Here is a 27781-nt window from a genome sequence, read left to right as displayed (position 1 = left end):
CTTTCACCCACAGCCTTTTCGAGTTCATTCTATACACCGAATTTCGTCTTCATCTTTCTTTCTCTCTCTCCCTGTTGTTGTTCTGTTAAGCAGTGAACATAACCTGATTACACCTTAAGTAATCTTTCTGGGATGCAACCTTAAAGGTTTGAGCTGATTGATCTTGGGTGAAAACACAATTAGAACATGTATTGTACAATTTGGGGTGTCTAAATACCTTAAAGAAAGTACCTATGGTACGTTTCAACTCTGAAGAAATATTGTGATTACAATAACAGTTCAAGTGTATGTGCGGATTCCTTAACCGGTTTCAACACTATTCACATTTGTAATCTACTTAGTATTTCCCAAAATGGATTACCATTCATGAAGTTAAGGCAAAAGTATACTCCCTTTTCCATTTTAATGAAAGGGATTTGCTTGCACACTGGAGGATTACAAGTTGGTAGAACTTGACAAGGTGTCTGTATACCAGATTAGAGAAAATTTCACTCTTGTTTGGCTCTTGAATTTATTTGATGTAATCAAATCTTGTCTTGTCAAATCCGATAGGTTGTCTTTTGCGAATGGTAGTTCAAATTGATCTACATTCTACTGCTTTTTGTTTTGATTGCATTTTGGTTTTCTAGCATATCCTCTAGCATTGTGCATTGAGCTACCAGTTTGCAAGTTAAGGGTAGCTCTGGAACTCTCAATGACATGGCTAGCTCAGTGATGCAAAAGTATTAGAGTTCTGCTTTTTTTTTGGTAAGAAGAGAAACACTTCATTCATAAATTAAGAATAGTACAGACACATAAAAAAAATACAGACACATGTATTGGAGTTCTGCTCAGAGCCACCAGATGAGTGTGACACCTACAGGTAGTTTTGTTTTGCATCCTTTATAAATTTGTGTTGTGCCTTGATGTCTTATGACTGGAGCTTATACATCTTCTGTCAATAATGAGTCTGCATGCTTGCCACCAATGCCATCAGAGGGTACTGAAGCTAGCAATTTTATGAATCCAACTCTTAACTCTTGGACACGGGGATTATTTTGCCTTCAAGTTCCACGATCATCACAATTCAATGAGAAGATGCAACAGTGCATCATGAAACAGAATCTCAGTCCATATCTTTACATGCCTCAAGTAATACTGTAGATTACAATTTAGGATGACAACCTACATTGAAAAAAAAATTCCAACATCGTTCTTTACAGGTAAAACAAATGACAACCTACATTGAGAATACCAAAATACCCTTGTGGGTTCAGTAACACTGACGTCCTTCACCATCTTACCATGAAAGACAGATTAGGTTCTTCCTAAGATGAACATATTAAGAAAGGAGCTGCAACATCATAGAATTCCCTGTACTTGTCCACTCATTTAAAAGAGGTGATTTCCAAGGCTCCTCTTAATGTAACAGTTCCCACTTGCTGACGAACTTGGAGTCCTGCCCATGAAAATATGGTGAAGCAACAGTACAAGAAAATCTAAAGTGTGAACTCCCAATCTACTAAATGCTATCCAAAAAATTGTTTATAGTTTCAAAAAGACTAGATGCCAAGGTTTCATCAGCTGTACTGATAACAGTCTGTGTTGGAGTGAATTCTATCAAAGCATCCTCGGGCTCATAGACGCGTAGAGAACATGTATTATGCCCTACAACACTTCTGTCTTCATCCACCGACCCAGCAATGCCCTTTTCCTGCAAGGCTAGCAATAAGAGATCTGGATCAAGCAGACCCCATTGCAGAGGTGTTCTTTTCTCTGAAGCAGAGCAATATTTCAGGAGCTTTTGACTTTGTGAGAAATCAGTCGCTTCCCCTTTAGAGACCAAGAAATATTTCCCGTGATATATATGTAGCTGTCCCTTCAATCTGGCAATCGCCATGTTTTCCTGTTTCATTCTTCTTGGCTGAAGCTGGAATGCTAGGTCTGTAGCCAATTCAACTTCAAAATCATCCATCAGCGTTGGAAGACATACAACTTCATTTTCCGAGTAGTGAATGAATGAACATGAATTCAGCTTGATGGCAAGGTTTTGTTTCAAATACTCAGGGATCTGTGAATAGGATTTAAAAGAAAAAGCATTTGTATTACTGAACTGAAAGACAAAAGGAAAAGCTAAATAAGATGGCTACAATTGGGCCTTCACAACAAGGTAACATCAAATCGCCAAAGTAAATAGAGATGTAAGATATGATTACCAGGACAAGTTTTGGTTGTAAAATCTCCAGCAAAGGCTGTATTTTCTGCATCCTGAAAACAAGCAACATATTTGTACTTGAAGAACGCTTGTATGAGGACCAATCCCAATAGCAGCACTGAGTATGCCATTTCATTGTTCAAATATAGGAAACCTATAAGATACTTGAATTATAAGGTCTTCTATCACAGGCTTACGGTCTGTAAAGATCTATATGCACATGCTTGCCGGGCTCATCATGCTCAGAGAGACCAGGACCTAATTCTGATGGGTAACACCTTCAAGAATGTTATGCAAGCCTAGAACAGAAAGATTGCTTTGCTACCACCAGCACACCGTCCACAGTAGAATTACCATGTGGCGGTTATTGAGTTTCAAACCTACGGTCAGAGATGGATCCTACTACTCTATATGAAACTCTGAAATTTCTGTTCAAATAGTCTCCTCCATGTGGCAGAAACTGTGGTGAAAAGATGGTACATGCATGGTTGTTCAGGATTCAATTAGCAATCTCAGATTTAAATGTTGAAATACTACAAAAGATGGATTCATATGAGAAGGTTTGGCTTCATTTGGCTGGTGACCCCTACTTTCTATGATATAGAATACTTTAATTAGCTTTTGTATATCTTCTGCGCATTCAAGTTGTCTAGACTTTGATGGACAATGTATGGTGTTTTTGGTATTAGATGGCATTAGTGCAGTTCTCTACAACCTCAGCAAGTTTCAAGAAACCAAACATACTGACAAGCAAAATGACTGAAAAGATCCTTCATGTTTCTCTTGACTTGTATTCAAACTATATTGTTGATGCAGCCTTACTTGAATAAGGCTTAGTCTTCCAAGATCTCTCAAGGCTAGGCTAGTTTCCAGGCCAAAACCTGAATTTTGAGTATGGGTATGAGATGGTTCCTGAATGAGTTCCCCACTTGGATTTGAACTAGGAACTAGTGGCCTCTGAATTCCCTGGTTAGGTTTATTGGGATGAGATAGTACCAAAGAAGGAGTGTTAGTTCTGGAGACGGAATGACGGAATGTATGGTAGGATGGGGCAGGTTCTTGAGATAGGGGATGAAAAGTTTTGACAATTGGGTGAAACTTGGGCCGAGGTCTAGCTCTTTTACTGCCTCAGATAATCTTCCCCAGTTTCAATGAATTTGGAAGGTGGAATGTGGAGGTGTTAGGTTTCTTTATTTTTAGGGAAATTGGGTGATAAAAACAAGAATAACCAGATCTGGAGATTGACTGGCCTGTTTGTGTGAGGTTAGGATTGAAGGTAAGGTGGATGGTGGTGGATTGATGGGTGGAGCTTATGTGGGAGTGATGGCTAGTTGTGCCGCTGTGGGGATAGGAGGTGCTTGATATGAGTGGAGAGAAGGGATTGAATGAGGGAATGATGGTCCAAAACAGAAAATAAGACAGAATGGAAGAGGGACTAACTTGTGCTGCCACTAATATCTAAATGGAGCCTTGAAAATGGAACAAGTCACGTGGAAGTTGTAGGTTGGAACCTGCTATTCAACCAGCCACAGGTATCTAGCCTTGGTTTTAAATTTAGAACCTTGGATCTTCAATTCTGCAACTTCAATTCTCTATTGACAGAACCAGAACTTACTAACAAACACGAGGAATTACTCGAACAGAAGGTTCCTTATTCAATATTCAGTCTGATTTCTACCATCGAGTGGGGAGGTCTTTATACAAACTAGGGGATGGAAGTTTGAAGTCCTAAATAGGACTTAAATTTCCAACCTGATTCTAACTTGACTTTATCTACTCGAGGTCTTTATAGTTAAATCTGTACAAGGACTGAACTGAAATAATAATAAGCACACGTCTAAAAGTAAAAGACTCATACATATGACCCTCAAACTGAACAGAATTACAATTCTCCATTGGTTCTATCAATACACAAAAAAACAGAAATAAAAAATGTAAATAAGCTGTACTACGCAGCAGCCCTAGGTGCTGGGTAGCTAACCTAGGGTGCTGTCTTAGCCCTCCACTTGGTCTTCAACTTGGAGGGTTTGGATACTGTATCAATCCTGCTTCTCTGTTTCTAAATAAGTGAACTACATACATAAAATTCACCATAAAAACACAAACTCCTGGGGCAAATTAGGTTGCCAATCACATTCAATTTAGAATATATTTGTTTCCTTTCAGTTTTGACCTTCCTGGCTTAAAATATTCCCACCAAAACAGGCAAAAAGATCCTCTCCTTGGAAAGCACTGCCCCATGAGGCATCTGACAGCTGGGCTGGTGGACATGCATCCTATGAATTTTGCGCACCAGCAGAGCTGTTGAATGCCTCACTGGGCAGGCACGCTCCAAGGAGAAGATCTGGACCCTCTGTTGGATTCTATTAGGAGTCTAATAAGAGTTTGTATAGGAGTTAAATTAGAGTTTGCATTCATGTAAACTTCTATTCCTTGTAATAGTCTACTTTCCACTTTATTATAAATAAAGGGCTTGAGATCATGGATCAATAAGCCATTCTACTACAATCGTTTCTTTCAACATGGTATCAGAGCCTAAGTTCGATTGAAGAATTTTTTCCTTCTGCAAAACCCATCGCAGATTTTCTCTTTCTTCTGCTACCGTAAAACCCATCGCAGTGCAGAATTTTCTGCAACCATCACAGGAATTTTCTGCAACTGTAATACCATCGTAGAGCTCTTTCTTCTGCAACAATTGCAGAACTTTTTCTACAACCATCGCAGGATTTTTCTGCAACTATCATAGACATTCAAACTCCTCTTTTTTTCTGCAACTATCGCAGATATTCAAATTCAGAAATTTTCTGCACCTATCGATTCTTCAGTTTTGGACAAAAATCTACCACTGCAAGAACAAGAAAAAGGAGGGAAAGAAGAAGAGAAGAGGAACCCTGCTTATACCATCACCGCTGCATCTCTTATCGAGCCAGAAGCCATCGAAATTCCCTGAATTTTTTTTTCACCCATCGTTTTTTTCTGGCATACCATCACCGCTGCATCTGCACCCATCGCAAACCCTCGCAACCCACAGTTCTGTTTTTTTCGGTTCTTCAGTTCCACTGCACCCATCGCAAACCCTCGCAACCCATCTCCTTTTTTTTCTCTGTTCTTCAGTACCCACTGCACTACAGTGAGTTCGATTAGGGAAGACCAGGAAGAAAAGGAAAGAAGAAGAGAAGAAAGAAGAAACACCATCGCTGCTGCTACTTGCTTCATCGCTGCTGCTACTTGCTTCGTCTCTCCAGCTTTTGGGACTTAAAGAAGAAGAAGAGAAAACGAATCAGACTGAACAAGGTAAACAATAAATCTTGGTCGAACCATATTTTGGTTCTCTCCAACTTTAGACCATATTTTGGTTCTCTCTGAATTTAGACCAAACCAGACCATTGCATATTTGGCCAAACCATATTGTTATTTTGTTTCTTATAATCTGCTATTCTAGGGGGGAAAGAAAAAAAAAAAAGAAGGAGAAAATTTTGGTCTTACATTGTTTGGCTATTGCATTCTGCGACGTTTTAGTTTTTTTTCAAAAGGTGAAGACTGAAAAACTGCAGATAATTTTGTCAACATGACAACTATTGATGATACTACTGCTCCCACTGGATCAGAATATTTTTCCACTTTTCATTCTCTTTCGGTAAGATTTGACGGCACAAATTACTTGATCTGGTCTCGATCTGCTTACCCGACTATTCTTTGGAAGAGGACTAGTTGGATACATTACGGGCACTACTATCAAACCCACTACCCCAGGTGTTTTACAGGATAAATGGATATCAAACGACTCTCTTATTATGTCATTCCTTTTGAATTCCATGCATCCAAATATTGGCCGGGGTTACCTATTACTTGATACTGCAGCCCAAATCTGGAAGGCTACTACTGAAACATATGGATAGTTGGGGAATGATGCACAGGTTTATGAGCTACGAAAGAAGCTTCATGAGACTACCCAAAAGGAACTAATTGTGGCCCACTATTATGCTGAGTTGCGATCTCTTTGGCAAGAGTTGGATCATTATGAGGATTATCACCCCACTAATCCAGATGATGTGGCGACATATAAGAAGTACATTGATAAGATTCGAGTATATGACTTCTTGGCAGGTTTGAACGTGGAGTACAATCAGATCAAAGTGCAAGTCTTAAGTCGTTCTCCCTTTCCTACACTAGAACAGTCTTATGCTCTTGTTCAGTGTGAGGAAAGTCGTCGATTAGTCATGCTTCATACTCCTATTATGGATAAATCAGCTTTACAGTCTGTTCGCACTAAATCTGATCCGGCTAAGGAGATTGTCAAGTGTGAGCACTGTCACAAACCATATCATACCAAGGAAAATTGTTGGAAACTGCATGGGAAGCCTGCTGATTTTGAGCAAAAACGAGCACAAAGACAGGGAAAACCAAAGAGTAATCTTTCTGAGACAGTTTCCACCACACCCTCTGCAGACGTTGGTTTTTCACAGGAGGAGTTCGCTACTCTGCGACGTATTCTGCAGTCTACTACTGCCAGTACAGCCTCGACCACTGCTTCCTCTACTACCCCTACCAACTCCTAAACTTCAGGATCTGGGGAAGGAGATTGGTCGTGGTAAATGGACTTTATTTGCTCGAGCCGATTGGAGGATCTACTTCTGCTTTGACTACATCTTCTAATCCGGTCCATTCGGTAATATCAGACCTTCATTAGTGGCACCGTAGGCTCGGTCAACCCCCTTTCAAATTTTGTCATTTTCTCTAGATTTGTTTTCCTGATACTTTTATCTTACCATTACAATTTCTTCCTTTCCAAGTTTCCCCATTAGAATTTCCTTTGTTATTATCTTCCCACGTGTAACGCTACACGTGAGGGGGAGATTGAAGATGTCTACAATTCAATGCCTTTCATGTAGACTTCCTTATGTAGAATTTGATCTTTGTTACCTTTGAAAGTTTGTCCCTTACCTTCGCAATCTTCCACTTTGGAGATCTAACATTGCTATAGAGCTATCTTTTTGACTCGTGAGAACTTGATCTCTCGTTAACCCCGGAGATTTGCCCCTTAACTTGACATCTTCCCTTCGGAGATCTAACCTTGCAAAAGACTTGTCGTTTGACCTTTGCAGAACTTGATCTCTATTACCTTTGGAGATTGTCACTTATCTTGACAAATTTTCCCCTACCTTTGGAGATTGTCCCTTGGCAAACTTTCCCTTTAAAGATCTAACATTGCTACAAATCAAAACTTTCACTTTGGCTGTTTTACCCTAGCTATTGTTACTCCAAAAATATATTTTCCCTCAGATTTGTGCAGAAATTTAGTCTTCTCAACATTTGAAGATTCTACTTTTTTACTTGGGCGTTCTTCCTTGGAGACATAAAGTTGTAGTAAAGATGAGGACAAATCAAATGGAAGTCTATACGGCAGACGTAATCTATAAGTTTGAAGATCAAATTGCAGATGTTTACCTGGACAGATGTTTTATACTTTTTTGGTCAAGTTGGACATGTGTGATATCCATGCCTCAACTTGAGGGGGAGTGTTGGATTCTATTAGGAGTCTAATAAGAGTTTGTATAGGAGTTAAATTAGAGTTTGCATTCATGTAAACTTCTATTCCTTGTAATAGTCCACTTTCCACTTTATTATAAATAAAGGGCTTGAGATCATGGATCAATAAGCCATTCTACTACAATCGTTTCTTTCAACACCCTCAAAATAGACCAATAACTATAGAGTCTCTTTATCCTTTTTTCCCCTAATTTTCAAGTGACTGATTAATGAACTATGGGTATATGAGTTGTTCCCATGTCATCATTCCTAGATTAAGTTGCACATTTTCATGCTTCCTTATCTTCCCAAATCAATATATTTCCAGCACTTCATTTCAATGGGGCAGAAATTACGAAAGTCATGACTCTTGTTAAACCGCAAACCAACATAATGTTTTGCTTGATCAGGCTGAAAAACTTAACATGACATTTAGGCGAACTGGGGCTGGAGTTGAGACCCTGGCGTCAATTCAAACCTATTCACCCTTGGATATTGCACAAGGTTTAAGTGACTAGGTTGTTCTTTAAGCACCTCAGAAGGCTAAAGGAACACCAAATTTGAGAGTGACAGATTCTGGCAGTCACTACAGTTAAGCTCATTGACACACCAAAGTCTACCAGGTTGTATGCTTATGTAATTAGCACTTCAGTTTGGGATCAGCTTGAAAATTGTGTAGGTTGGGATTAAACAGAAACTACAAACTTTCATTAGCTTAACCAACAAAGAAACACATTTATGCATTTTCTTTTCTTTTCTTTTTTTCTTTTTTTTTTTTTTTTTTTTTTTTTTTTTTTGGGGGGGGTTGGGGGTGGGGGGGGGGGGGGGGAGGGGAAGTGACAGGAATCCTTACTTCATCCCAGAAAGAAACGAGCACTTGAGGACCTTCATCTTTACTGGCTTGAAAGGTGAAAGAGCAAGAGTGGTATCTACATCTTGCTGCAGTGGATCACCAGCTTTAGAATTTACAGCATGTTTGTGTATTGAAAAAGAATCTTACACCAGAAGAAGAAATTACAGAATCAAGAATACCTCCAGCACAAGTAAACATCGTTGATCCCTACACCACCGATGAAGCAAGTGAACAACAGGACCAAGCCGCAAAGACCAATGAGGAGAAAACACTATACAAGGTTCCCGCCACATTTTCCTGTTTAGAAAAACAATACCTGGTTTAAAATGAATAGATTCAAGAAGAGGAAGCACATCAATATATATTCCAAAAGAGGTTTGTGAACAATAGGAACTCTGATAAATAGATCTTTGAACGAATGCAAAGTCTTACAGTAAATTGGGTGAATAAACTGCAGGAAACAAATGAAGCTTCTTTTCTTTCAGTAGTTCCACGTGGCCAAACAATGGATCTCCAGAATACAGCTGAAAAATTAAATTTGAGGAAAGTAATACTTTTATTTTTACTTTCATGACAATAGCCAATTGTCGTGAAATTTACGTGTTCATGGATTAGGAACAAAAGTTCTAAAGAAAATATGCCTTTTGTTGACGCAACTCACATAACCATTCAGGCACAATATTGGTGAAAGCTAACAATTCTTCTGCCACAGTAGATATAAGAAATATGGGAACCTACAACAGAGATTAACCAAAAGGGATACAGAAAAGAGTGAGCTGTAGCAACCAGAAATATGACCAACTAAAAGTTGGGCCAAAAAAAACAATCATTAAGCTATGTATAAAGTACTGCAGGAGCATTACAGTCAAACCCTCCAGTATCCTGTTCACTTTAGTTGGTGTTAGTTTATATCTTTTAGTCTTTTTCCTGTAATCTAATTAATTTTCCACAAATGCCAAGACTGAAAAGCCTTCTATTCTTGCAGTATTGTATTTGTTTACCTACATTTTACAAAGGGTTGATGAGAAGAACGCCACACATTGTTGCTTTTCCATTGGCAGTCTCCACTCTTTTCTTCCGTACTTATTCTACAACATTATTTATATTTTCTATTTCCAATGTTTTTACAGAAACCAAAGGAAATGAGGTGGGAAGAGTGATGGTCAGAACCTAGACAATTGTTTGCATATATATAATTTTTAACCCCTTCAAATCTAAAAAAATCCAGGGAAGTTCCATTAAATAATTTGGAACTACAAAGCAGGTGTGCTACAACCTAGTTGATTCTACATCAGGAGAGAACTTCCACGCAAGAACCCAAAGATACTCTAAAAGGATGCATTTGGTACCACAATTCCGTGGTATCGGAGTCAGTGGAATCATGATTCTGCATTTAAAACATTTTGGTTGTCACCGAAACCCACATTTCACACTTAATGTTGACTCACCAGTGAGATCACCTCAATAGGTGGTCTCAGAACCCCATCCACATAATCGGGCTAAACCAGATTGAAAAATCTAAGTTCTTATTTTGTAAATCAGAGAGCAGATAAAATAGAAACGAAGAAAAGGAGTAGGCAATGGACAGAGGAAGAAGAAGAAGTAAAAACAGCCAAGGAGGCTGCACAGTATTGTTCTTCCTCCACTGGTGTTAGACTTTATTTATAGAACTTAACATGCAATTACAGATTGGAAAAAATAGGAAACAAAATGCCTATCAAACACGGAAACCCAGCATTCTCAAGCTAGCGCTAGAATCCACCCAGAAGAACTAAGAAGGAATCTGCATTAGGATTTTCAGAAATTCATCCAGACTAACAGTAAATCCAAAGCCCTGTAAGAGAAATTCAAAGGTTTATAATTAAAATCATAACCTCCTTAGTGCAGGCTACATGGCTTTCTTATCCTAGTTAGATGGGGGGCAGGAAGTCCTAACGCCATCAGAACTTCCTAATGAGTCACAACCCCTAATACAAAAACAACTTCTACAAAATAAGTTGTATGGAATAGGAGTCAAGACGCTAAAGAGCCCATAGCTAGGCTAACTAGGGCTGCCGCAAACACACACACACCCCCCCCGGCAAAAAAAAAAGACCAAAAAACAAAGATACAATATCTTCTCTTAATCTCAAAAGCAATAAAGTAATAACACGTCAATTTGGTAAAGCAGAAGCAGTTTACGTTTAGGCTTGCAGATTCTAGAGATTGTGATATCTGTTCCAGAAGCTGCAGCACAATTCCAAGTCGACCAATGGGTATAAGAACAGAACCCCCTTGTGTAACAGAGTCTATGACACAGGAGCAGATGAAAGCAAGCTTGTCCATCTCCTCTGAAAATTCTTCAGTACCCATGAGTGATTGGATGAGAGTGTTACTATCCTTATCAGCATTCCTGCAATATGTCAAGCATTGAAAGTGAAGCTCAACCTGCAGCTGTAAAAAGGGCTGGGGAAAAGGAAAAATGATAAAGCTAGCAGAACATTGAGTTCTAAATGAATTAAAAGATCTGGATTCAGCAAAACAATAAGCAACCTTTTCTGAGTACATTTATTTTCATAAAGCTATACCTTAAGGCTGAGATACTACAGGCAGTTGGATGATTAGCCTCCAACTCTATCTGATTCATATGGGCAAGGGAGTCTTTATTGACATCAATCTCATCATGCAACAATGAGAAATCAGAAAATAGGATGAGATCATTTCCTTGAAGAGAAGCGTAATCAAATTTCATTGCATGAGCAGATTCAAATATAGAGCTAGACAAACAGGTAACTTTCTGTCTGGGACCATGCATTGTCCAGTTAGCCGATCCTATTTCCAGGCCAGAACTCAAAGCTTTTATGGTCAATGTTCCATTATAGCAGACTTCTTCAGCAAATTTGACAGACTGTACCTTCTGCATACAATCCTTGATATCTGTTACACTGACATATCATTCATTACTATACAATAAATTAGAAATAACAGAAAACACTATAGTTTGCAATTATGAACTAAAATCCTTACTGTAGAACCACAAACCATGTACAACCTATTGACCCGTTGCAAACCTAGACTATGGTTTGAAGTCAGAAAAATAGATAGTTTGATGCAGAATTGAAATTTTTGCTTTGGAATCAACCTAGGTTAATAGATATAGGTGTTGGACATTGATCCCATAGGTTTAGGCTGTAATGGAACTCTTTAAAGGGCCCAAAGTATGGGTAAATAAGTGGTACACCAACTTACGTTTCTTTAGTTGGTTTAACGTACATAAGAAACCTTAACCTCAAGAGTTCGGCAACGACTGGGTAAATAAGTGGTACACCAATTTACGTTTCTTTAGTTAGTTTAAGGTACAATTGTACAAAAGAACCCTTAACCTCAAGAGTTCAGCAACCACATATTACATGTCTAGTGAAAGATCCAACCTGCTCTTGAGACCAGCAACAGTATCAGGGACCTGATATGACTTCAGAGCATCAATTCCAACTACTTGGTGGAAGACTTGAGTCTTAGTTACATTGAAGAAGCCTAGTAGCTGGATTCTTCTATTAATTTTACAAGGTGTTGGGTTTTTAATGGGAAAACTCTAGCACCCGTACAGAAGCAAACCCTCAACTCATTCTGGTTTCACAAAGGAAGGAGAGTTCTTCATGTTATTTACTATGTTTCTTTTATATTGTTGATACACTAAGTTAAAATGCCATACCCAATGCACAAGGCCCCCACATTTAGCAGGGTCTTTTGAGGGTCAGATGTATGCAGCCTTACCCCTGTTCCCAAAGAGGTTTTTCCAGGACTTGAACATCTTACCTAGCATTCAGAAAGTGAGCACTTGCCAATACGCCAAACATGACTCGTACACCAACTTAATTTATTCAACATCTTTATTGTGATTAGCTTCAGAAGTACCGGCTATCTTAGGAATTAATTCCCAACTTCTCCCCCTTCAATTGCTTTATCCTTGAGGGTTTTTCTTGCTTTCGGAATTACATATTAAAGATTAGTTTGCATTTTGAGCCTTTACTAGCTAGGGTGGGCCCCCAGCAACCCCAAACAGGTCTTTGAACTCAGGACGGCACCAACTACAGATTCTAGGTGCTGGTAGTTCACATCAAAGTTAACAACACAATCCAATGCTAGTCTGCTACAACTAGAAACACTCTTATTCACTAAAATGTACTCTGGTGCTACACTAGCATTAGCTTATTGAGATAGCAACCAGGACATGAAGCTCAAGCAAGAAGAATAAAAAATAAATGTATAATAAAGTCTCTGGAGCCACAAAATTCCGGCAAATTCATACAAATGTATTTACAACTACTTAATGGGAAAAAAAAATACTCCAATAAGTAGCAAGCATTAGCAGTTTCAAACATCCATTATTTATTATTAACATTTGGGTAATTTTCATCTGGACCCCCTGAGGTTTGCTCTATGTCATTTTTAGTCCAAAATAACTGAGACTTTGCATCTGCCTCCCCTGTACTATAGAAAAAATCAATTTAAGGACCGATTATCATTTTATGACCAATTTGCCCTTTTTTTAATTAAAATTTTTTACATACATAATCTTCATGTTTATTTTCTTCTTTTTTTCTGGTTCTACCATCGCTAATGTTTATTACGGGGGAAAGTACACACTGTAAACCCTAAAAAATCATGATCTTTCCCTCTGTGTAGCGGCCGACGTTTGCAGGGAAAGTACACAAATCAAATTGTAAACCCTAAAAATTCTTGATCTTTCCCTCTGTGTAGCGGCCGACGTTTGCACAGGAAAGTACACAAATCAAATTGTAAACCCTAAAAATTCTTGATCTTTCCCTAAAAAATCTTGATCTTTCCCTCTGTGTAGCGGCCCCCTCTGTGTAGCGGCTGACGTTTGCAAGGGAAAGTACACAAATTATAAACCCTAAAAAATTCTTGATCTTTTCCTCTATATAGCGGCCAGCAACGTTTGCAAGGGAAAGTACACAAATTATAAACCCTAAAAATTCTTGATCTTTCCCTCTGTGTAGCGGCCGACGTTTGCAATCGTGATTGGTTAGAAAAATTCATGGTTTCCCCTTATTCTACATCTCTGATTCTCTTCCTCTCCATCGATGGTGAAAAAGCAAAAAGTTTCATAGCAAATTGCCCAAGAAGCTTTTGGAGTCGTTCAACAAAGAACAACTAATCGACAAGGGCATAAAGTATTAGCCAACACAACATGTAAATCCCAGAAGCCATTAGCCTGCTCAAATAATTGTCCATTGATTACAAAAGAGCGTTAGAAAATCTTCAAACAGTAAGAAATAGGAAGTTCTTTTTTGTTTTTCTTTCCTTTTTCTAATTAGTTTGCTTCCAGATTTGCTCAGTTAGAACTCAAATGGGGAATATGCTGTTTTTTCAGGTCCATACAGTAAGATGCATTTGAAGCTTGGAATTTCCACTGAAAATGCGTTTGAATCCTGAAGCACGACTATTGAAGAAATTTTAAAAAATAGGGAATTTCTTCGATCTGGATCCTCAAGTTTTTAAATTATTCTTCGATCTGAATCCTCAAGTTTTTAAATTATGTAAAAATTCAAATTAAAAAAAATAAAGGGCAAATTGGTCATAAAAGTGATACTTTGTCCTTAAATTGACTTTTTTCATAGTACAGGGGAGGTAGATGCAAAGTCTTAATTTTTTTGGACTAAAAATGACATAGACCAAACCTCAGGGGGTCCAGATGAAAATTACCCTTAACATTTTAGACCATCAAAGCACAAAATATAGAATCATTACAAGATATTAGATTTAGCAAACCAATACTAAGCAACAAAAAGGTCAAAGAAACAAATAATACAAAGAATAGCTAATTGTTTCGTGAACTAACATGTATAGAAGAACATACTTATACAAAGGTTGCCAGCTACCCAAATCCGCCCCATCTTCTCCCATTATGATCTTCCTCAATTCATATGGAAATGTTTCAAGCTCCTCCCATTTCAACCAATGAGGGAACATGTCCTCAGGCCCATAAAATTGCCTATATTCCATATGCATTGAAACAAGATCTTCCATCATAAGTTGTCCAATCCTTACAGCTGCCTCAGTTGCATAAATCTGAAAGTCATCCAAAATCAATCAATTTAATATACATTAAATCAAGAATATAGCAACAAATTTAGTTTTAAACCTCGTTTACCTTAGCGGAGAGATTCTTATTTCGAGTGAGAAATGGCAGCCCAAGGAATCCCATTGGACTGGAGATTAGTATAACATTAATGAACGAAATATCCACTAGGTGCATTGTACTAACAGTTTTATACCAAGGCACTGCTTTAATCAGATTGTTTGCTTCAAGGGCTTCATTGACTCTACGCCTTTTCTGATCCCCAGAATCAGAATGTGGATTCTCTGAGAATTGGATATTTGGGGGTTGCCAAGAATAAGTGGGAACAGGAGAAAAGATGCCCAGGGCTGATAGGTCAACTGGGCAATCAATTAAAATTTGAAACCCATGGATACTGATTATCTGACATGATGGAGAATAGAAGCCCTTCCCTTCAGTCAAGCAAGTCTGCAAAAGAATTCAATAAAAGTAAATGGAGAAACAAGCCAGCACACACACAAAGAAACATATAGGTATATGTAGAGAGCAAGAGAGGGGGTAGAAGAAACTTACAAACTTCATTGGTGCATGAAAACAAATAGTGTTGTTACACTAGCACTTCCTCAACAACCTACATAGATTCAGAAAATGATGAGAAAACCACCAAAGGATTCAGGACATAACAGAGGAGATGAAGATGTACACGGCCACACATCACTTCATTGTGTCTGAATGTCCCATGTCAACCTGGTTGATGCATATCACTGATTACTTATGTGTAGTTTTGTTTAATTTTGGCGTCAAAACTATCATACACTAGTATTGTCACGTTAAGTGGGCAGGAAGCTATCACTAGAAAAGTAGCAAGTAGGGACTAGGGAGTAATGGCTGGAAAACTAGGATTTATTTCTTATTTTATTTTGAGTTCAAAAAAAACTTCATTTTGGGATGAAAGACACAAAATATACTGGAACTTGTGCAATTTTCTGTCATGCTCTGCAGCATGAGTGATCCCCTACAAACCTTAAAGTGAAGCAAGAGATGTGAAGCCAAGCTGCCTTTCTCTTCTCCAATTCCTCTCCCATAGGCTAACACCCTCTCCCTCTCCCCCAATCTTTTCTACCAGTCTCAGTTTTCCCACTTTTGGATTAAAAAATATGATGACCTCAAACACTATGGGGATTTGTCAATTAACAAAAAGGAGGCATGGAAGAGTTCGGTAGTGACTAAGCATTTGGTAATGAGTTAGCACTTGATCATAGCACTACAACTAACGAGACAGAAAATGTAGGTTTTGGCATCCTTTATTAAATTTCAAAAACTGATCTTAGAATAAACTTTTAGCACTTGTACCCAAAAATTTCCATCATCTGTGGTGTTTCTAAATCTGATTTCTGCATATATGACCTTCCCCAACCCAAATTCAGTTAATCCTTATACATGTTGGATTTCCCAAACCTTCCTGCACCAAATTTAGTATATCAACATTTAGTCATAACTTATAAGTGATAATCATGGAATTATCATTATTAATTTGATTTAATTTTCCATTATTAATTAATTAAAAGGGAGCTATTTGAATATCTTTGTGTCTTTTTTAAGAATAAGGTGATTTTGGTTATTACAGATAATATGGAGCAAAGTTGACAAATATATTAGATATAAGAGAATTTTAATCAAAATAAAATCATGGGACTCAATCTTCGTACCCAAGAAATCATGAATGTTGAGATCCAACTTAACTAATGCAAGGAAAGCACGAATCTTAGCCAAATCTAGGTGGAGGTCCGAGGAACAAAATTGGTAACAAGATCTAAAAATCGTGCAAGCAGACACACCTTGAGTATTTTGGGCATATCTCTCTCGTCTGAACTCGGATTGAGGTGATTCAAAATGAAAGATAACGAAAAAATCTACAACTTTCAAGTTTTGAGTTTTTCTAGAATCCAAATGAATACGGGTCGAATTAATGGGTAAAGAGGACGAATTCATAGTGTGTAGGATATATAAAAAGGAGGAGCCAGCCACCAAAAAAAAAGGAGAAGACGGCTAACACGGATCTTGGCTTTCATCTCTCTCTCTCAGTGCACAAGGAAAAGATCATGACCCTCTCTCTCTATATTCCATTATTATTTGTTGTTTTATGAGCTTTGTTATCATGACCATGGTGGGAAATCTCGCAAAATATCTCATTTTTTCAAGTATGCAAGACAAGATGGAAGTCGAGAGCAGAGAGTTGGGATATCTCGCTGGAGATCTCGCCATATCTCGCCCTGAATCTCACTGGAACTCTCATTTTTTGCCTTTTTTTATAGATTTTGGCTGGATTTTCACTTGCAACTACTCTTAGCACATCTACAACATCGAAGGAAGATCAATCATTCTCTACTTGTCTTATGAAGTTATGATTTAATGACTTATATAGAACTTCTAATGGTTGTATAATTTTATTATTTTATTCTTGAAAATTGAGATTGTGATACTCTTGTGGATGGAATTTTGATAACATTTAGGTTACTTGATGCATTTGATACACTTGCTTTTCATTTATATGCCTTAAAGGTTCTATATTACATGTTGTATAACTTTGCATTCCCTAATCCTACAACATTTCAGTTTCACACTCTGGGTAGACTTAGAAATCATACTTAGGGTTGATTTCTGACAAATCCAATGCCACCAATATATTCAAAAGGCCTTACATAGGTTAAATACCATGTTTCAACCCAATTGAGACCCTAAAACCCACCGAGTTGACACCAAAAAATTGTATATCTCAACCGAGATCTCACCAAGATGGTTGAGATCTCGGTTTTTCAAGGTGGCAAGATCTCGCTCAAGAGCGAGATTTTCTACCATGATCATTTCCTTTGGAATGTAAATGAACCATTGTTTATTTCATTAATTTGATAGTTCTATAACTTCTAGTTGATGCTTTTAATTGTATTTGAGTCTGGCCGAAGATTCTCTATAGCTAAGCAAACTAAGCGTGGCAAACTTTGGCAAAAGACGAGAGTCTTGCAAAGATACAGCATATCTAGGAAAGACCATCTTTTGTTTTGAAGCGTAGAGCTAAATCAGTTAGTGAAAAGCATTGGGCATTCCAAATCCCAAAGATTCTCACAAATTCATAGTTAAATTTTTTGCATTGATTATAGTTTAATTTCTTCGTGTTTCTTAAAGTAGAATAAAAACAATTCAAATTTACTTTAAGTTAGGTTTTGTTGAATTCAATCTTAGTAACTTAGCTTTTAGTTCCCCATAGTTAGACCCCGTAGTTTCTACCTGGCTAGATTAGTATAGGACTTTGTTTTTATTAGTTAGCGACACCATCAAATTTTGGTGCCATTGTTAAGAAACCGAAGCACGATCGCTAGGATTGATTTTTGTCAATTAGGCGTAATTTTCGTGTTTTTAATTTCTAATTTCTATTTTTTTCCTTTGATTATTTAACTAATCTCTTTTTCTTTTGTCTTATAGGTAATTGCAAGAGTAGTGATTTGATAATTAGTGTAGGTTGTTATCTTTTATTTCTTAGAGATAATTGTATTTAGGACATTTCAATTGTAATATTTGCATTTGGGTTGTTTAGGTTAATTTTTTTTTAAATCCCCATCCCTCCGATCCCAAATGTATAATTTATGATTGGAAGATCGCGTGGATTGTGCGCTTCAGGTACGTCCTAAACCCTCTCTTTTGCTATAGTTATTTTCTTTTAATTTTATTTATTTAGCTATCTTTTCTTCTCTGTGTATGCATGGTCGCCAATCCTAAACCCTAAGTTGACCCTCTTGACTTAGAGTTAGAATGGACCTTGGCCAACCTTAGAGGCAAAGAACCATGGCAAACAATGAGCCTCCAATGAGGCCCTTGAGTGAACATTTCATTCCTACGACATACACTCCGGTTTCTTGTATTAAGATGCCTAACATAGAGGCGACTCAATATGAGATCAAGTCTAGTGTGATTCAAATACTACCATCTTTTTATGGACTTGCCAATGAAGAGCCTCATAAGCACTTAGATGAGTTTTTAGAGGTGTACTCCACGTTTAAAATTCAAAATCTTTCAATCGATGCTTTAAGGTTACTTCTTTTCCCATTCTCCTTTAAGGTAAAAGCTAAGCATTGGCTTCATTCCTTAAACAACGTTAAAACTTCCACATGGGCCAAAATGCAACAAGAGTTCCTTAAAAATTCTTCCCCATTGGCCGTACCAATAGCCTTAGGAGAGCGATAACAAGTTTCTCCCAACAAGAGGGAGAACAATTTCATGAGGCATCCGAAAAACTTAAAGAATTACTTAGAAAGTGCCCCCACCATGCTGTTCCTAAATGGCAATTAGTTCAGTGCTTTTATAATGGCCTTAGAGACCGACATAGGCAAATGGTTGTTCTTCTTGTGGTGGGATTTTCATGCACAAGAATGAGAATGAGGCATGGGAACTTTTTGAGATTCTCAATGAAAACTCTCAACACCATGCATTAGCAACTAGAACTGAGATTCTATCCATTGGGCAACCAAAGAGGGACAGTCTCTATGAGATCAATCCTACCGTTGAGATGAGCACTAAGGTTGAGTTGCTATCCAAGAAATTAGACTATCTCTTGTCATTAGCAAAGCAAACCCCATCTCCATTTCCTACAAGTTTCTCTCCACCTATCCAGACTGAAGCATGTGCTTTATGCTCTAGCCTTTCCCATAATGTCACTAATTGCTATTTGGCTGCACAATACACTGAGTTTGTTCAGGAGCACGCACATTTTGACCTAAGGAGTCTCTAAACTAAGCAATGATCCATATTCCAATACCTTTTTTTTGGTAAACATCCATATTCCAATACCTACAAGGCTACAACCCAGGATAGAGAAACCACCCTAATTTTTCATGGCGAAATCCAATGCCCAATCCCTCTAACCAACTACCTTATAGGCCACCTCCATTTAACATGCAATAGAATGCCTATAGGAATGAGCAACCACCAGCTCCACAACCCCACAAAATTCATCATTTAAGGATAAGGTACTAAAGGCGCTTAGTGAACTACAATAAAACACTCAATTGTTGCATTCCCATTTTCAATCCATTAAAAAATTGGAAACCCAACTTGGTCAACTAGCTGATGCCATTAGTAAGAGGGAGGTTGGCCAATTACCTAGTCAACCAATAGGAAACCCTAATCATCAAATAGGGTCTAGGAAAGAACAAGTCCAAGCAGTCTTTGTTGTGACACATAGAGAGAGAATATTATTCACCTTTGCCTACTCCTAAACCAATACCCATTGATCTTGAAAGTTGAGTAGAGATTGATTTGACTAGTGAGAATGGTGATATTACAAATGATCCTATGAATGTTCCTCGTCAATTTCCTTGTAAGGGGTTGCATATTCCAATTGTGGAGAGTCCTCTTGATTCTTACACTCCAAAAGCCCCTTTCCCTGAAGCTCTTGAGTCCTCAATTCCAAATTCTAGAGAGAATGCGAAAATGCAAGGATTATTGATTTGTTCCAACAAGTTCATATCAATCTTCCACTATTGGATGCTATTAAGCAAGTCCCAGCTTATGCTAAATTCCTAAAAGATTTATGCACCCAAAAGCATAAGTTGAGAACCCAAACTCCTAAAACTGTGCACCTAACTGAACAAGTCAACTCAATAATTTCCAACCAACTACCCTCTAAACTTAAAGATTCAGGTACACCTTTAATTTCATGTATTATTGGAGACCTATCCATAAATAAAGCATTGCTTGATTTAGGAGCCAATGTATATATTTTACCCAATTCAGTTTATGATAGGTTTGGTCTAGGAGATTTGAAACCCACTAATGTGATTATTCAATTAGCAGACCGCTCAATTAAACGACCCTGTGAACTACTTGAAAATGTTTTTGTAAAGGTTGAGGATCTATACTTTCTTGTAGATTTTCTAATCCTAGATACGAAAATCCAACTAACAATATGTTACCACTAGTCATTTTTGGACACCCCTTTTTATCCCCTGTGAATGCTTGCATCAATTGTAGATCGGGTGTCATGGACATATCATTCGGCAATAAGAAACTTGGAGTCAACATCTTCAATGCCTCCTTAAGCCCAAATAGGAATAAAGAATGCTTTGTGATAAACCTTATTGATGAGGTAGTGGTTGATTATACTTCAAACATGCTTATTGATGATCCCTTGCAGTACTACTTGACATTTGAGAAATCTGACCTGAATTGAGGAAGTTCACACATTGTTGACTCTTCCACTTTTTTGGAGCAGTCACCATTTACATTTAGATTCGAGCCTCTACCTTCATTGGTTGCATCTTCCCAACACTCATCCCTTATATCTCCCCTAAGTTGGATCTTAAACCTCTCCCTTCCAATATAAAGTACACATTCTTAGGGGGAAATGAAACCTTGCCAGTCATTATTTCTTCTGATTTATAAAGGAGTTTCAGCTTGATCAGGAACTCACAACGCTGAAATAAGCCTTGCGTCGGACCTCAGACTAATTGCTTTCTACCATATTAAATCAGTATCCCTTTCTCTCCACTAATCATATTGTATTATCAACAATTTCATCATTATTAAATCTTCTTATTCTGCTTTACGTTACACATTGTTAATATATTGGTTTCATTAACTATTCATTTGGTTGCTCATTGTTGTTTACCATAATAAATCTACATTGTTTGATCTCCACTACACGTCTTATCATGAATCCCATCCTCATTAGATCTTCTAATTTTATTCTCTATTGCACATTGTTAATAGGTTGGCTATATGAATTATTCATATTGTTCATCTTCAATGATTCTTTTATTTGATTTATTCTACTATTTACTTACTTTGAATTTGTTTTAGTAACAATTTACATTTTATTACGATTCACCATTCTTATATAATTGGCAATGATAGGTTTCTATATGAATAAGTTATATAAGAATCCAATTTGATAAAATTTAAATCACTTACAATTTAGCTATGCTATGAAATAATATAAATAATAAACAATACACAATTAAAAAATAAAACAGAAAACATAATTGAAATGTGTAGGCAAGATGACCAAAAAAGTTTGCATCAACAAGCTAGCACCTTACCAAGAATATCTTGAACTACAACTAATGCTACAACAAAAACAGATCACACCATACCAAAACACAAAAGGATCGGGCAGAATACTGAAAATGGTATTCATGGATTCGAAGGTGAGTTAAGAAAACAAATTCAAAAAAAAACTTCAAATTGAATACAAAGAAAGCCTATAATAGTTTTTTAAAAAACTAATTGTTGACGCAGAGCACAACAATACAAGGTGTTATGTTCAATGAAATGATAGACAAATATGAAGACATGCTTCAAGAGAAAAGGACATACACCGTAACAACCATTCATCAAGAAGGTGAATACCAAATTCAACAACATTCAGAAGGAGTTGGAATTGACCTTAAACAGAGACACAAAAATAAAAGAAGTGGTGGAGCAAATCAACCCCAATATATTCCACCACAACTGTACAACTCTTGATGCAATAGAAGCAGAGTACAAACTCTTGATGCAATAGAAGCAGAGTACAAGAAGAACAATTTGATAATTGGTAAGAAGTCGTATCTACAACAAAGCATAATTTAAAACTATACTATTAATCAAATATTATAGTACTAATTATTCTTTCAACTTCAAATAGATGTGATTGGAATTATAATAAAAGTACAAAGGGTGATCCAACTTGATGATTAGCGACTAAAACGAGACATACATATAAGCAGCAAGGAGAAAGAGTACAACAGTACAACACTACAAATTTACTATTATACAATTGAAAACAAAAATTAATAAGATAAATTTTTTTTATATACCTGTAAACAGTTTGGACCACATAACAGTAACATTATGGGGGAACCATTCACGAAACAGTGTGGACCATTATGGGGGAACCATTCACTTGAAGTGTTGCATTCTTCAAGTGAAAGATAATTCTTCAAGTGAATGATAGGTTCCCCCCATAATGTTACTGTTACGTGGTCCAAATTGTTTACAAGTAAATAAAAGAATAATTTTATTAGTTTTGTTTTCAATTGTATAATAGTAAATATGTAGTGTTGTACTCATACTCCTTGCTGCTTATATGTATGTCTCGTTTTAATCAACGTTCATCAAGCAGAATCACCCTTTGCACTTTTATTATAATTCCAATCACATATGTTTGAAGTTGAAAGAATGTTAATTAGTACTATAATATTTGAATAATAGTGTAGTTTTAAATTATGCTTCATGGTAGATACGACTTCTTACCAATTATCAAATTGTTCTTCTCGTAGTCCGCTTTTATTGCATCAAGAGTTGTAAGTTGTGGTAGAATATTTTGGGATTGATTTGCTCCACAACTTCTTCTATTTTTGTGTCTCTGTCTAAAGACAATTCCAACTCCTTGTGAATGTTGTTCAATTTGGTATTTCCCCTTCTTGATGAATGAATTTTGTTATGGTGTATATCATTTTCTCTTTAAGCATTTCTTCATATTTGTCTATCATTTCATTGAACATGACACTTGTATTGTCATGCCCTACATCAACAATTAGTTTTTTTTTAATTATTATAGGCTTTCTTTGTATTCAACTTTTGAGGGTTTTTTTTTTTTTTTTTATCACCTCATAATCCATGAATACCATTTTTAGTATTCTTCCTGATCCTCTTGTGTTTTAGTATGGTGTGATCTGTTTTTGCTGTAACATTAGTTGTAGTTCAACATATTCTTGGTACGATGCTAACTCGTTGATGCAAACTTTTTTGGCCATCTTGCCTACACATTTCAATTATGTTTTCAGTTTTCATTTTTTAATTGTTTATTATTTATTATTTCATTACATAGCTAAAATTGTCAAAATCTGACGTATCACATCCCATCTACACCCAAACCATAAAAATACAAGACATTCTTTTAAAACCAATGTACAATCTAAGTCACAATACAACATATGTCCACAGCCTACGGAATACAATTCATTTTTTACGACTCTTTCAGTCTTGGGAAATCCAAATCAGATCTCACAATAAGTGATACAAGGAAAGTAGTATTTATATCACATATAAAGAACCATGAAGAGATTGGAGAAATTGTAACTCAAATATTCCCAAAAACTATGATCATCTAAGATTTGCTGCCAAGATATCAACTCCATGATAGGCAAAATGAAAAGAGTAAAAGAAGGGATAAGGGGAATCAGAACAGAGTTCCACCCAACCGATAAAACTCTAAGCAAATATTTGGTTAGAGACGTGGAAATTGAAAGGATAAAGCTGGAGACCAGGTGAAGCTTAGAACAAAACACTATTGGAACCATAGCAGTCCAACAAGTATTTGGTAAGAGATACAGAAAAATGAAAGGAATAAAAATCGGGAACAAAGGCAAGACCAGAAAAAAATTCCAACTGAAGCATAGAGCTCTAAGACACATTTGAGAGATTAAGTCCATCTCCAGTGACCTTAAATATCCCAATGAAAACTAGAGTGCCTCACCCACGGGGAACTTTTATGACATGTACCAAATAATTCTGCTTCAGGTGTTCCAATTTCTAACAGTCATTGTTACTTGAAGTTCAGTAAAGAGGATAAAGGCATTGTTCCAATTTCTAACAGTCATTGTTACTTGAAGTTCAGTAAAGAGGATAAAGGCAGCCAACCATATATTACAGAAATTTCAACCTAAGTAGAAATCATGAAAAAGTATAAAGTACTAGCATAACAGGGATGATCTTTAAATCAACAAAACCTCCTAGACCTGTATTAGACCATAGAGCTCTAATACTTGTATATGTATAAGAAAAAGTTCTGCAACAGTTGCATTCTTCTGATATTGAAATTGAGGAAAAGCTCTGTATCTCTTTTTGAACACAGTAAGCCGTAAGATAAGTTAAGCTTTTAATTAGGCAATTCTACTCATATTTGAGTTCCAGTCAAAAGTATGGTCAAGATATTGTACTTTCTTCCAATCTAAAATCCAAATTAGAAGTTTTGAGTTTTACATACATACTTGACAAAGATATTATTGTCAAGATATTGTACTTTCTTCCAATCTAGTGGAGGTCTTCTTACTATCATCTGACTCTGCTTAAAACCTAAACTCCAGTTATCTTTTAGAATTTTAGCATACATATTAGAATCATATAAACTTAAAGAAGTAAATGGTCTTGTAACACAAAGAAGCATTTGGAAGTCAATAGCGTTGTCACCACAACTGAAACAAGGTTCACAGCATTATTGTCAAGGATGGTCATACCTGAGATTTTCTTCACTGTCGGTCCAGGCTTTCCCACCACCTTAAAAGACAACAACGAAAATCCCAATTGCCAATGCTTTAGTTTTGATGTTAGAAGAATATGTAACTAAAGAAGACTAAGAATTAACAGAATACAAGCAAAATTAAGATCTTACTCAGGGGGAAGATCAAATGAAAAGAAATAAATAAGAAAGAAAAGCCCATGCGATGTGAATTAATATGGAATCCGAGGGGCCCCTTAGGCCTTTTTGAGTTCTCTTAGCCCTCTCACAAATAGCTCTTAGGCAAATTTTTTGAGTTCTCTTCACTCTACGTAAGAGTTGATTACAAGCTAAAATATATTACTAGGCAGGGAAATCATAATCCTATTAGAAGATTGAAACAGAGTTTAGATGATAAGGTTGTTATTTCATTAATACATCAATGGTAAGGCAGAAGAAGCACAAAGCATTGAAACGAAAATAAATAATATGGGGTTTGGGAATTGCACATTCTTCTTACCCATCCCCAAATAATCATCCCGAAAGAAAGAAAAACTTGAAACACAACAACAACGAGAGAAGCAGAGCCACATCAGAAGAAATCGATCAAACAAAAAACTTAGACGAACAGAGTCAGATCTCAAAAAGAGGTAGTGAGAGAGAGAAGACAGTGAAGAGAGGATGACAAGGTAGCTTTTGGAGGGACAGAGACTAACTCAGCTGCCGTTGGAGTTGCAGAGCCCGTTCGAGTCCCAGGTGTTTTGCAAAAATTGTTACATAGGGTGTGATTTATCATTTACGTCCGTTCGTTTTTCAATCACAGAAAAACGAATCGGTTTTTCTTTTAACGCAAGTTTTTTTTTTTTTTCCAAAGCGCATGAAAGCAGAAAATATGTTTCCAGGGAGTGTTATCAAACGCACCCTAAATGATCAGAATATCCGCTCAGGCATGTTTGATAACGTTCTTATAAAATGTTTTTTGCCTTTAAGGTTCATTGTTCTGTAATAATGGATCGGCCAGAAAAGTTGTTGAAGAAAGTCTTACATAGGACATCAAAAATATGCTTTTACCAAAGAACAAAAACATAAATGATAAAATTGGTCCCCATTGAAACCTTAGAAAGGGTTTATCAAACACCAATTTATACTAAGTGTTCTGAAAATATTTTCAAAACGAATTTATTAAACGCTTATTTCTAATCAAATAACGTTCTTTTAGCACAGAAACACTACAAAATAGTTTTGCATAAGAACTGGTCTCTTAGAACAGAAATGTTACCAAACGCATACTATATGACTTCTCATGCTCCTTTTGGGTTGAAAAGGAAGTTGTATGTTGTCCATGTGAGAGTAAACAGTCATGAGGGCCAACACTAAGTAGAATGTTGCCCCACACTCACCAAATTTGGGATTAAATCATCTCCAACAATCCTTCAAAACCCAACTCATCATTCTTGAATTAGATCTTACTAACTTGAAATCTAATGGTGTTTTCGATAATAGTTTAACCATCGGATTTTCGTAGCAGTCCAAGGGGTTGATTTACTTTGGGCATATTTCTTTTGTTTTGGTCTTCTTTTTTGAACACATTTCCGATGTTGTTAGAATATTATTGTTGATAGACATTTTTGTTAGGATTGCCTCAGATTTAAATGCATAAAATTTCGATCATTACAAAAACTTTGAGAGTAGGAGATCTAACTACAATGAGACAAGCAATTTGATATAGACTAGAGACGAATAAGTAATGGTGATATCTGACTAAAGGAGCTCTCCTTACCCAGAAAAATAAAAAGGTCTCATACACTGATGTAACAAACTAGCCAAACATCTTTGGCTACATCTTTGGCTTTCAAGGTATCAATCACATCTCTACCAAAGAAAACAATATCAATCACATCAAACGGTAGGCCCAAATCTGTTCAGAGCTTTTACCAAAAAAAAAAAATCTGTTCAGAGCTCTATTGCAATTTTCAAAAGATATGTCAAAAAAATATGGTTTTTTGTATAAAGATATTTAGGTCAGTTTAGTTACATATCAACTAACCAAAAATACATCTAGATCAAATTAGTCACATTGGGTAAAAATCAACACTCTTCAAAATTTTAGAACATTTATGTCAGAGAGCAACCCATGATGCCACTGTATCAAATAAAATAATGTTCGACAAAAATGGATTCAAAACACCATTGTGTCTATCATGCATGTCAAATGTTGAAATCATAATACATGTTTTATTTCATTGTGTGCATACCAAAGTGGGTATTGATGAAATGAAGCCATCACACTTAATCAGGTTAGAAGAAGAAAATAAATTAGAGAAATATTCACTTGATATGGGTGATTAACTCATTTTCATCCTCAACCCAATTACGTGCCTAGTCCTTCGCTCTTGTGATCTAGTTAAAATGCCGATGATGTGTCGTACTCATATGAAAGAACTTTATATTTTTGTCACCTTAGTTCAACCATTCGTTCCTGGAACAATGGGTCCAATTTGCCTCCTCCTATGCCAAAAGAGACTTGAACTTGTCTCGTAACTCATGCTCTTTTGACTCTCTCATTGGGGAAGGAGGTCGGTGTCAATCTTTTTACTCGCATTCTTAAAGGTTTTTCTTGCTCCAGCTACAAAGATGCACGACACACCAGCCAATTTTCTTGTTCAACAAAAAATGCGAGGAACCATGATCATTAGTAAGAAAAACAACGATATCCTTCCCGAATGAAATATGCAAGTGACATTATGATTACAGTAGGAATGAAAAAGAGAGATAAAAAAAAAAATTCAAGGGAGAATAGTGAACAAGATCAAATACAAATACAAATGATGTTATGTTGATAAGATCCCAAGAAACCAATTATATATAATGATGTTATCATACAACAACAAA

General features: G+C 36.6%; 1 protein-coding gene across 2 annotated transcripts; it reads right to left on the bottom strand.

Annotated features, from left to right (window-relative positions):
• Positions 1–823: 823 nt before the first annotated feature.
• On the bottom strand, positions 824–25799 carry LOC149014813 (uncharacterized). Of its 2 annotated transcripts, none has more exons than XM_089157135.1 (13): positions 25410–25799; positions 24909–24948; positions 15211–15268; positions 14731–15105; positions 14437–14648; positions 11144–11500; positions 10758–10968; positions 9218–9310; positions 9009–9100; positions 8756–8873; positions 8577–8662; positions 2196–2247; positions 824–2050 (listed from the first exon to the last, which is right to left on the bottom strand). In XM_089157135.1, exons 3-13 carry the CDS (start codon positions 15217–15219, stop codon positions 1502–1504), a joined length of 2154 nt encoding a protein of 717 aa, XP_089013261.1. In that variant the 5' UTR covers positions 15220–15268; positions 24909–24948; positions 25410–25799; the 3' UTR covers positions 824–1501. The 2 variants fall into 2 exon arrangements, with proteins under 2 accessions (XP_089013261.1, XP_089013260.1); XM_089157134.1 differs by having other exon boundaries at positions 25606–25799.
• Between the last annotated feature and the right edge of the window lie 1982 nt (positions 25800–27781).

This window comes from Hakea prostrata, chromosome 5, assembly GCF_041222555.1.
Source record: "Hakea prostrata isolate BN-2017 chromosome 5, UWA_Hpros_2, whole genome shotgun sequence".
NCBI classification, from domain to species: Eukaryota; Viridiplantae; Streptophyta; class Magnoliopsida; order Proteales; family Proteaceae; genus Hakea; species Hakea prostrata.
The sequence above is the reverse complement of the archived record's forward strand: the minus strand, read 5'-3'. Positions and strand labels throughout refer to the sequence as shown.

Coding starts and splice junctions, on each gene's coding strand:
- LOC149014813 (XM_089157135.1), bottom strand. Junction 9,311..10,757: donor TAGAATCTGCAAGCCTAAAC/GTAAACTGCTTC, acceptor TCTCTGTTGTAG/GTTCCCATATTTCTTATATC. Junction 2,051..2,195: donor TACAACCAAAACTTGTCCTG/GTAATCATATCT, acceptor TCCTATTCACAG/ATCCCTGAGTATTTGAAACA.